Source organism: Oncorhynchus keta, chromosome 13 (assembly GCF_023373465.1).
Source record: "Oncorhynchus keta strain PuntledgeMale-10-30-2019 chromosome 13, Oket_V2, whole genome shotgun sequence".
Taxonomy (NCBI): Eukaryota; Metazoa; Chordata; class Actinopteri; order Salmoniformes; family Salmonidae; genus Oncorhynchus; species Oncorhynchus keta.
The window spans coordinates 16,777,746-16,790,298 of NC_068433.1; the positions used below are offsets into that span (position 1 = coordinate 16,777,746).

At 40.1% G+C, this 12,553-nt stretch overlaps 1 protein-coding gene across 6 annotated transcripts in view; it reads right to left on the reverse strand.

Moving 5' to 3' along the window:
- Nucleotides 1–497: 497 nt before the first annotated feature.
- Nucleotides 498–12,553, reverse strand: part of LOC118391965 (nuclear factor 1 B-type-like) — a 97,360-nt gene continuing 85,304 nt past the window's right edge. For all 6 annotated transcript variants that reach the window (XM_052459469.1, XM_052459470.1, XM_052459466.1 and 3 more), the window contains one exon: nt 498–7,280. In XM_052459469.1, coding sequence (XP_052315429.1) covers nt 7,145–7,280 — 136 coding nt within the window. In that variant the 3' untranslated portion in view covers nt 498–7,144. The remainder of the gene's footprint in view (nt 7,281–12,553) is intronic.

Sequence of the window (12,553 nt, forward strand, 5' to 3'; positions counted from 1 at the left end):
GTTCATTGGAGTATTAGCCTGCTTTGTGCCTTATGCAATGTCCAAAATTCCAATATATCTGTGTGAAGGGCTTAGGAGTTCAATGTTTCATAGTCGTGACTTAGTGACCCACACTGGGATTTACCTCACTTGCTCCTCTGTCTCCAGTCAGCTCCCAACTCAACACATATCAGAATATACCAAGTTAAAGGCCCATGTGTAGACACCTACAAAGCTCACCAATTCACTTGAAATATAACCCTATAATACAACATCCCCATACCCACCTTCCCCTTCACTTCCTCCCAACCTGTTTAAAATAAAGGGATCATACCTAGAACCATAGTTGATGCTCTAGGCATGTTATCTCATTAATTGGGATTAATGTCTCAACGACATAACAGTTATTACACTTTGAGCTTTAGTATTTATTGACTTAGACCAAAGTAACTATTTCAAAAGAAAATGGACAGTTGCCTAAGAATTTTAACAGACACAAAGAAGATGTAATACAACAGTCATTTTTGTAGCATTGCTCATTTTATTGTTTAAACAGTTTTGCATAGGAAATATATCCACGTCCAGTAATTGACTGCAGTAAAAACATCTGCTAGCAGTATAGGTTGGATATAACTGTAACAATCACCAAAAATGTTGAGCCTTATTTACACGGATTTTAATCTTGTGGCAATTTTAGCCCCTGCACCAAATGTAACCATCTCAAAGGCATCGCCTACTGCTTTAATGTTCTAAAATCAAAAAACAAAACAAAAAGAAGGGATATCAAGGCCTTCGCTGTACAGTTCACGACACATACCTGTGGTTCATAAACTGTCAAATAAAAAGATATCTACAAAAAGATTTCAAAAGTCCTCTAAAACCTACATTCAATACATACGTAGACTTTTGCACACACCTGCTGTGTAACTACAAGTTACTACTGGAGACTGTTACGTATTATTTAGTTGGTGGTGTTGTAGTAGTTGTGTTTTTTAATTCACCTTGAAGTGATTCGCCATAGTAATAATGTGTGTGCAGAGGGAGTAAAAGTGCCACAAGACCCATAAGAAGTCAACCATTCTGAGAAGTTGGCAAGCATTTTCAAATGTCATTAGTTAACATAATGTAGCAATTGACAATCCAAAGAAACACACTGTCCAAACAACGTGTACACGTAGCTTTTTCCCCTCAAAGAGCAAGCATGAGATGGGCGTACCCAGCTGACCTTCAAGTGAATGAAGCAGAAAAAAACCCTCTTGCAAAGACACATTTCAAACCAAAAACAAAACAACAAACAAAACTAAAAATTCAAAAAGATTGAGAGAACACGCCAAGGCGCCCCACACATATCGCTTCGTTTGAAGTTGTTTCACTTTTTTGTTGTTGTCATATCACATTTATTGACAATGGACACTCCACTGAGACGGTGAGCTTGAACAGGCACTGAATTATTCATATATTTAGTTAAGTGATTAGTAATACAGAAAATGCTGGTTTTGATGTTTCCTGCTTACAACAACAACCTGATGTTAATAATCAATACATGGAACACATCTATTGCTCACGTAAAAACACACCTCCTGAAAGCACTTTTGTCCATCCATCTGTTCTCTTAATCCCTAGAGCACTGAACATTAAGTAAGTAGAACTACACAGATATTGCATGATTGCCACTGGTCTTTCTTGCATAAGGTACTGATTGAACAGTTGCCCATGGATAGCCTACAACAATCATGACTGAATATTGAATAATACTCATCTCTGTCATGCCTTTCTCATCTGTGGGCCTACATGTCATTCTGTGAAAACGGTTTAACCCTTGTACATGATGTCCATCGATGATCAAATCAAATTAGCCCTTTGAAAATAAACATTATGCAATGTATGCAACACAAAACCTGCCTATATCTGTCTACTTATTAAATATATACCATGAGTGGGACACTGATATAAAAGGTATTTTCATCCATATCGGACGAACTGTTCAGGACTTTTTGTACATAGTTAAGAGACCAAAAGTATTGGGACAAATTCACTTATGTGTATTAATGTAGTACAAACTTAAGTATTTAGTCCCATATTCATTGTAAATAATGTATTGCGTAATTTTGTTGTCACTTTTATTGTAAATAATAATAGAATATGTCTCTAAACACTTTACAGCATCCTGAATGAGTTGTGAATAATGATGAGTGAGAAAGTTAGACGCACAAACATCATAACCCCAAAAAATGTTAACCTCCCCTGTTATTGTAATGGTGAGAGGTTAGCATTTCTTGAGGGTGTGATATTTGTGCGTCTGTAACTTTCTCACTCCTCATTATTCACGATTCATTCAGGATTATCGTAATCATGGTAGCATCCACATTAATGTAGTCTTTAGAAATATATTCTATTCTTATTTACAATAAAATTGACACAATACATTATTTATCATTAATTTCAATTGGGCACAAAATAATCTGAAACACAAACAACACAAACAGAAAATGAATCATGAGTCACAAACTTGATTGCATGTTATGAACATGGAACCAAATACTTAACTCTTTACTACGCTAATACACATAAGTGGATTTCTCCCAATACTTTTGTTCCACTAAAATTGGGGGACTATGTACAAAAAGTGGTGTAATTTCGAAACGGTTCACCCAATATGAATGAAAATACCCTCAAATTAAAGCTGGCAGTCTGTACTTAAACTTCATAGTCATTGTACCATTTCAAAGTCTTGGAGTACAGAGCCAAAAGAACAAAAATGTCTCACTGTCCTAATACTTTTGGAGCTCACTGTAGATGAAATTATGAAAAGTGCAAAAATCTGTGATGCCTAGGGGCCACAAAGGACTTACTTCACCCAATCCTCACAGCGGAACTACTTGCTTGATGTTGCATACACATGCCTGTTCCAAATCCAAACCCATAATGGACACTTCAAAACTTTGTCAAATGCTAGGTGCCAAATTTCTCGTGGATTGTTGCATCATTCTGTAATTATGATTTTTCTAAAGGAGGACTTTCGTGGGATCGACATAACACACTTGATATTAACACAGTAGAACGATCTATGATGACACTTCAAATGTTACCCTGGTATTTCACTGGTGGTGGGCTCAAACCAAGTGCCTTTATTGTGAACTGACATGGATAGATCTCCCCTATGGTAGAACCCAATCACCCCCCCTCTCTCTCTCTCTGACATGGATTCACAACCACATAATCACATCACACATTCTACTATGGCCACACTAACAAAAACAAGAATTTCAAATAGTACTGAAATGTTTCCAAAATGGAAAGTTTATTTTTATTTTATGGTTCTGTATAGGATACTTTACCTTAATACAGGAATATTAAAAAGTTATAAAATCCTATAATTTTGGATTATTTGGGGAGAGCTGGAGAGTAAATCAAGCCCAGCCTTGTTTTTTCCTCCTCCTAAAATGGAATTGACTTATATAATACCCAAGATGTTTGAAAACAATCACAAACAAGGGTGTCAAATAAAAAGCGTGAAAAGGATTACAGTGTACAAACTCCTGTCTATAAGGCAGGTATCTCTATAGAAAGACCCTCATCTTCGTTCGATGTGTCGTGTCACCCTCTCTATCCCTCGTGCATTCTCTCTTACAAGCATGCACACACACACACACACACACACACACACACACACACACACACACACACACACACACACACACACACACACACACACACACACACACACACACACACACACACACACACACACACACACAAACAAACAAACAAACAAACAAACAAACAAACAAACAAACACACACACACACATACTCATAAACACACATTACTCGCAAGCTGCCAAAAGCAGATTTGAACCCCAAAGAACTACTGCTATCGACGCCACCACGGCATTCACCTTTATATACACCCAATCTTCTACCCAAAATGTCAACATCAAGTCTGACACGTTTCTATCACACGTGACTAAGGGAAAATGCCCTTCAGTGGGGTCTCCAATGGCCAGAGGCTGCAAAGCACTTGTGTTGTTTTTTTTTACACAAAAAAAGCAGAACAGTGCACATAGAATGGGGTGGTTTTTGTTTTGTTTTTTTTCATTCCCAAATTCAGAATAAGTTTCTTGGTGAAGGAGGAGAGAATAAGCTTGACTTGAGTTTAGGAGGTTTTATACACTTTCTGGCCCCTCAAAGAGTGTTGCGTATGCAGCACAGTACCTTTCTTCGAATTAAGCCGGTAAGAATGTTCACAATTGCTGGGATAGAGTGCAACAGGTAACATCGTTGTGGATAGTGTCTATTTGAGTTATAAAAGTCATTTTTTGTATTACAAGGTGGGAGAGTTGTAATTGGAATTTGCCCTGTAACGCCTGAGATTTTGTTTTTGTTCACATATGTAATATATATTTTTGTTTGTTATAGATTTGACGTAACACACTTGGGGAAGACGATAACCTATGTGCTACTGTATGCAAGTTCTCTATTGTTGTTCTTCTCCGGGTACTACACAGTACAATGAAAATATCAGAGGTCCTTCCTCTGTAGTCCATAGCTTATTACATGATAAAATCAAGGCTCCCTATAGCGATAACGGGTAGAGATATCCCCGGGGTGTATACAGATATAGTGCATATATGTTGATTAATACTTTCTTTAGACTGATTTGACCGGTTTCACGTGGATTTGTCGGTGTGTTGATTGTACCGCATGTGTAACAGGTCACTTTATATATCCTGTATTTTTAAGGCATCTACTTGGGAATTGCATATAGTGACTGATAATAGAATGACACCATGTTATGTATAAGGGTTAATGCTTATATAGCTTCCTGCTATTTTTATTTTTTTTAACATTGCAGTATGATTTCAGTTTGCAATTGTGGATCTGATTAAGGTTAGCGTGTTCCTCTCCTGAATTTTGTTTAGTTTTTTTGTGATGGTCCCACAAGTCAAGCCGTCTCTCCTGCGAAAATGAGCTTAGTCAATGTCACATGCTAGCACCCCAGGTGGAAAGTTGAATGCAAAGAGTCAAGTTTGTCACAGTAGACAGATCAGTGACTTTGCAGCCATACGAGACCAACGGGTGTATTCTTTACAGGCGAACAGTAAGCTTAGAAAAATGGCCCCCTCCCTCCCCCAAGAAATAAAAACAAATTGATACATGTCTCTCCATCTGTCAATACACGACAATAAGACCTTGTCATTCACTGCATAGAAAGCAGTCCCTACTTTGGTCAATTAAAAAAGGAAAACAACAACAACGATATCAACAAAATAAATGCATTACAATATTGTCTCCAAACTAGCCTCTAATAATTGGCGTATCTATAAGCACTACCTACATAGGCAAAACTTGGTATTGCATAATTTTCTCTCCTCAATAGTAACTGGAAGATGGAAAAATAAAAAAAAATAAAAAAATAAAACAAAAATGAAAGGTTATTCGAAAACCACCGAAAACACTGAAAAATAATGCTGGTGATTATAGACTTTAGAACGGCAACTATACTTGATATGCACCGTAACTGTGAGAGAAAGTAGTAAATGAAAGTAAAAAATCAACAATGTCACAATTTTCATTCAGAGTACAAAAAAAAAGTATTATCATAAATTGTTTAGTTTCTTTTCTATAATGGTAATAAATGCCGCAAAAAAACAAGTGTAGTGATATCTTTATATTCAAAGGCAAGGCACGTAATGTGGACTATATGTCATCGTGCAAATGAAGAGTATTGGAGAGATCTGTCATATCTGGACTTGGAGAGAGGTCAAGTCAATAAACCTGCCCTGCACAATTCTAGATTTCAGGGAATGCCACCATTGTATCTGGGATTTTTAGTGTTCAAGTGGCAAAAGGTGCAACCCACTGCAACCTTGCAGGTTCGAGGTTGCACAAAAAGTGTAGATTTTGAGACGTACACATACATTTTAGTGAATGACTTTAACAGCCTGCATTCATTTGATTTTTCGTCAAGTCATACTGTAAACACAAGCTTCATAAGCTAATGGCCAAATGAATATGTTATTGATTTCGAATGGCATTTTATACACTATGTGTGTTTCATTTTTTAAACTTTCTGTTTGTTATTTTTTCCACAATAAATAAAAAGCTCCCCATGAGACTGAGTAGGCCTCAATAGAAGTGCTGGCTTGTTCATATTCAGTTCTGCATAGGTATCTTAATGCGCACCTTCAAACACATCTCTGCATTTCAGGTTTAGTATTTTTTTCTTTCCATTTTGAGACACAAAGAAATGCAACTGAAATCAACTCAAATGTTTTTTTAAACATTTCACGTTTACGTATTTAAACCAAAAAACGTATATTTATCCCCTTTCCTTTAGAGTCTTAGGGCTGACAGACTGATAGCTTCCCTTCAAAAATTCAATTGCACTTGCCTCTTTCGAGTTTTCAAGATTTTTTTTTTTTAATCTTTAAAAAAAAAACTTTTTCTAGAGGAGATACGAATTCTTTCAAAAAAGGGGTCAAATCTCTAACCTAAAAATAGTGTTTAGTCTTCTTCTTTTTTTTTTTTTACCATAGTAAGAGTTAGGAGTACTCTTAAGAGTATAACTAACTTTTAAGTAAATAGCAGTACAGAATCAACAGGATAATGAGTAAAAAAAAAATATATCACAGTAAACTGAAATCTAAGGGAAAAAACACTCTGAATTCACAATTTGTTCCTATGGTTACACAGTGAATAGTTTGATATAGAAGGGGTAAAGGTCAAAGTTGAATAACTTACAGTCGGGTACGTCTACTACCAGCCAGTCTTTGTGTGTTTCAGACCACCACTTCCCCTGTTCGTAACCAAGGTTAGAAACTCCCAACATCAAAATGAAGAAGAACACCACTATTAGACTAAGAGTTGTCATGCAAAACATTAAGGCATCTTAAGTTTTTTTGTACAGGATACATCACAGTATTTTGAATAGAAAGGCTCTTTTCACACAATGACTGACTGGCATGGCGAAGGGTTAGCTAGAGTGGACCGGATCAGTTTTGCTCCAAACCTACTCGAGTCTTCTTGGCCAATGTCCCGAAGGAGGAGGGGTCTGTGGGAGGGGGGAAGGGGGGGAGGGAGAGAGGGGGTAAGCACCATTGTTTTAAGTGCTGCTTGCTGGTTAGTTCCCCCGTAGCCGACACTTCTTGCCCCTTGAGCGGTCTTCAGTTCTCTGCCTCTGTGTGGAGGAGGGGGGGTTCACCAATGATGTTTATGCTGTAGTTCTGGTGGACATTTGTCGGCAGAATCGGAGTCCCGTTCGTGACTTGGAATGGAACTAAGCTCGCCCAGGTACCAGGACTGTTTCAACACAACAGAGAGAGAAGGAGAGAACGGAAGAGGGTTTTGAGTCACCTGCATTGAGCAATGGAAGCGTTTGGACACTTTGGAAAGCAATCGTGAAATACTCTGCAGCATTACATTACACTGTAACACGACATCACTATAACACGAACAGTTAACACAAATCTACAGTAAATTAACCAATTATTTTGTTAGGCAGAAAACACAATTCTGTGTATATAGCATGTATGTCTTGTTAGGATGTGTAATTATTATGCAACGTCAATCAAATGTCTAAAATTCTATGGCAGTGTTTTTATGAACAATTGTTTTTTTTAAACGGCACCCACAATAGTTTCATCCCTCTCATCCAATCATGTTGCTTTATTCAGGGAGAGTTTGATGTAAAGGTCTTATGTCTAGTCTAATCAGTCTATGGCTCGAAGCGGGACACAGTCAGACAAAGCGCTTCCAGTGTATTCCGCCGATTCCTCTGAGGAGGATGTCAAGCGAGGATCACACCTAATCCCATATTGACAGACCCTCTCCATGTTGATCAATGGTGCTACGGAAGGGGGTCGGGGTCTTTACAAATCCTCCTCATCCCCATTCAACGCACGCGAATGGAACACAACACAGCGATTGTTCACCGGAGGCGCAAACCGAAAGTGCAGCCTGCTTGCGAAATACAAACAATGTGTTGTTGTTCTCAAGGGGCTCAATGATACGTACATGTCGAATAATGAATTAATTATCCCCCCCCACACACACACACATAGCTGCTACGTCTGAAATACCTGTCTTGTCTTGCACAATTGCTGCATTATAGGCCAACACTATATACAGGGCCTGATATGTAGACACTACATAGAATCTTATTTTCCCGGGGGGTATGTTTGAAGGTTATGTAGGTTAACCAAGTCCCGCCACTGCCCCATGCAGGTGTAAGGCTTCCTCAATAAATATGGAGAAGAGAGTAGATTCCTGTTGTCAGTGGGATAGGAAGACTACCTAAGGAGGGAAAAGGAGAGGAGTGGGAACCGGATATGGTGGAACACAGACTTCATTTTCCCTGAGGCTGTCCCATCTGACAGGACTGGGTCTGTGTCCATGAATGGTGTCCAATGATCTGTTCTGCATTTTATACAAAACCCTGGGACACCCTCAGCTAAAAACAATGGGAACCACATATTCAATAAGTTGCTAAGAGGATCATATAAAATAAAACAAGAGAGAGAGAAAGGTAGAGATAAAGAAATAACATTTGACAACTAAATTTGATAAAGAGGAAAACATTGGAATCTTGTAGTTCAGTCAGTTCCAGTCCTATAAAGGGTTAAAACACCAGATGGCTTTTCTCTCCTCCTCCATCCTACTTTCTCCTTGACTCCACCTCCCTTCATCATTCTCGCTCCTCCTACCAGCCCCCTTACCCTCTCTCTCTCCCTCTCTTTTTTCTCCCTCCTTGTATTTGCCTAACTCTCTCTGTCTCCCTCTCTCGCAGGCATGCCAAAAATCATCTGACAGGAAATGAGAGATTACGTTTTTCCTACCTGGCTGAACAAAGAGAGCTCAGAGCAGGCTAGTTCCCTGCAGCATTCTGTCCTTCCCTCGTCTCTTTAATACACACACACACACTCACACCACACAACACACACACACACACACACACACACACACACACACACACACACACACACACACACACACACACACACACACACACACACACACACACACACACACACACACACACACACACACACACACACACACACACACACACACACACACACACCCTCTCTCCCACTCTGTTTCCTACTCTAAAGGCCTTCTCAGGTGAGGACAGCATAGACACAGTAAAGGTAAACAGTGTTCACTATGCAGTCCATCACACTGTCAATCTCATATTACCACATATAGAATTTCACCAAATTATTAATTGTTTACAAAAAAAGATGATGTCTTTGCTTGAGTTAGGGATTTCATTCACTGAAGTGCAAGGCTGTATCTCAAATGGTACCGTATTCCCTATTTGTTTGACTACTTTGGACAAAGGCCTAAAGTGCACTATATATGGACGCAGCCCAAGTTCACTTCCCCTACACAGGCCTGCAGGTGGCTTCAGATGAGGGCACTCACTAATGAGAGAAACAACTTTCCTCATGGATTCCTGCTGCGTAATCTATCCCCATGCCCCATCTTCGAGCTCCACGAACCCAAATCACACTAATTCTCCTTCTCACAAGCGGAGCTCCAGCGTCCAGCGGGCATCTTTCAAGGATTAAGCCAACCAAATTAGATTATCTAAAGGCATCTTAATGGATTGCTGACCCATTTCCTGCCGAATGGCAGTTTGAATGTTTGAATTTATTTTTTATTTGTATTTTTTTTACTCCCTTTTCTCCCCAATTTCGTGGTATCCAATTGTTAGTAGTTATTATCTTGTCTCATCGCTACAACTCCCGTACGGGTTCGGGAGAGATGAAGGTCGAAAGCCATGCGTCCTCCGAAACACAACCCGGAAGCCAGACGCACCAATGTGTCGGAGGAAACATACAGACAAAGGATAATACACATCATCTTAATTAAATATCATAGCAACCTTGTCAGTGTGCACTACGCACAGCCCGCGCGCGATGAGACATGTCCCTACCGGCCAAACCCTCCCTAACCCGGATGACGCTAGGACAATTGTGTGTCGGATCTCCCAGGCGCGGCCGGCTGCGACAGAACCTGGGCGCGAACCCAGAGTCTGTGGTGGCACAGCTAGCACTGCGATGCAGTGCCCTAGACCACTGCGCCACCCGGGAGGCCCCGGAGTGTTTGAATTTGGGTCCTAGTGTATAGTGGTTCATCAGACAAAGGATAATATAAACACACATCATCTTAATTAAATATCATTTAAACAGCACATTCACCTTCTCAATCCTATGAACAAACCTTTGCTAGTGCAATTATGGAATGCTTAATGTATCTCTGAGATTCAGATTACTCAACATGTGCAAAGAAAGACAAGTGTAAGCAAGAGAAAATCAACCAACACAATCTCAATACACAATGTCTCAGTACAGTCCATGAGCGATGCACCAGGTTATTCAGATTGTCAATACTTTGCTGATAAGAATACGGAATTCCTCACCTACCCCCGAGATTCAGATTACCAAGACATCACTCAGTCTGAGGAGTAAGCAATGTGTGGTTAGTTAGAAAGTTCAAATAAAATGCAGATTACAGGGTCAGGGGCAATATAATGCCAAGGTTCCTACTATCAACTCAAGTGTTCTACAGTTGCAGTTAGCAATCTACACTGGCACTCTTCAGCAACGTTTGAATTCGGTTCCTATCGTACAGACACTCAAGCTCACCCAGCTAGTTATGCTTTTGTTTCTGGAAAATCTACAGAGGACAATAAACTTGTCTGAGCTGTCCTCTCTTGCAGTCTTTGTCTTTCAAGGAGCAGCACTGATGATTTCATGAACTATCTTACTGAAAATATGGAAACCATCAAAAAACACACTTCAATTGCACTCAGAAACCCGGTTATAGGAGACTCGTGAGTTTGGAATTCCATGACAGAAGACATTGATTTAAATACCTGCTTAACTTTGAGTTGTATTAAAAGTTTGAAAGACAAATAGTAATGTTCCAAATGCAACGTGTAAACAACGTATACTGTAAGGAATCTGAATTGCGGTATCCTGATGTGCTCGTAAATCAATTAAGCAAGTCTGACTAGAAACGGGTTATTCTTTCACTGCACCTCTCATCACTCCTAAAGGCTTGGACTGTACGACCAGGGAGGACCAGAAGTCGAGTGTCTGTTAGTCATGTCTAAGCAGAGAGAGAGAAAGAGATAGAGGGCAAAGAGAGAGAGAGAAGTGAGAGAGAAGAGAGAGAAGCGAGAGAATGGGCAAAGAGAGGGAAGTGGGAGAGAAGAGAGAGGGCAAAGAGAGAGAGAGAGAGAGAGAGAGAGAGAGAGAGAGAGAGAGAGAGAGAGAGAGAGAGAGAGAGAGAGAGAGAGAGAGAGAGAGAGATAGAGGGAGAGAAAGAGAGAGAGAGAGAGATAGAGGGAGAGAGAGAGAGGCCTCCTTGTAGCTCAGGCATATATTTCCTCTTACCTCCACTGGTCTATCAGGAGGCCTAGAGAAGGGGCTCTCAGGAAACCCTTTAACCTCAGAGAGGGCAGAGTAGGCCGGTGGAGGCTTGAAGAGAACAGCACATATACATGCACCCCATCTCTCCCTCTATCCTATTAGGTATACAGCTGTGTTCTACCATTTCAGAACAAGGAGAAACAAGGAGAAACAAGGAGAAACAAGGAGAAACCCTTCAGGAAAGGCTTCTACACCTGCATTGCTTGCGGTTCGGGGTTATAAACTGGGTTCATGTTCAGCTGATGTAAGAATGGCTTTATAAATACAGTTGATTGATTGATTTATGGATTGACTGAGCTAGTTTCTCTGACAGACAAGGCCCTGTTGAAATAGAAGTTAACATTTTTTTCCAAGCGAGGGAGACAGAAAGAGAGAGTGAGAAAGCGAGAAAACGAGAGAGAGCATTGACGTGTCTCTTTAAGTAGGCGGAGTGGGGATCAAGGACAAAGCCGGAGAGGCAGAAATGTTCATATACTGTAGCTAAAACGTTGACCTGTATTGACATGTCTATGCATTGGCATTGTTCAGTCTTTCCATAGAATGGTTTTACAGTATCTGCCACAATTACATCCAAGTGATGAAAGCAAAAAATATCCTTCTTCTGACTACGCTGCAGCAGTACAAAACATTATGAACATCTGGTCTTTCCATGACACAGACTGACCAGGTGAATCCAGGTGAAATCGATGATCCCTTATTGATGTCACCTGTTAAATCCACTTCCATCACTGTAGATGAAGGAGAGGAGACAGGTTAAAGAAGGATATTTAAGCCTTGAGACAAGTGAGACACGGATTGTGTATATGTGTACATTCAGAGGGTAAGACATTATATTTATTTTCTTTGAACAGGGTATGGAAGTAGGAGCCAGGCGCACCAATTTGAGTGTCTCAAGACTCTGGGTATTTCACGCTCAACAGTTTCCTGTGTGTATCAACAATGGTCCACCACCCAAAGGACATCCAGCCAACTTGACACAACTGTGGGAAGCGTTGGAGTCATCCCTGTGGAACGAACACTTTCGACACCTCGTAGAGTCCACGCCCTAACGAATTGAGGCTGTTCTGAGGGCAAGAGGGGGTGCAACTCAATATTAGGAAGGTGTTCCTAATGTTTTGTACACTCAGGGTATAT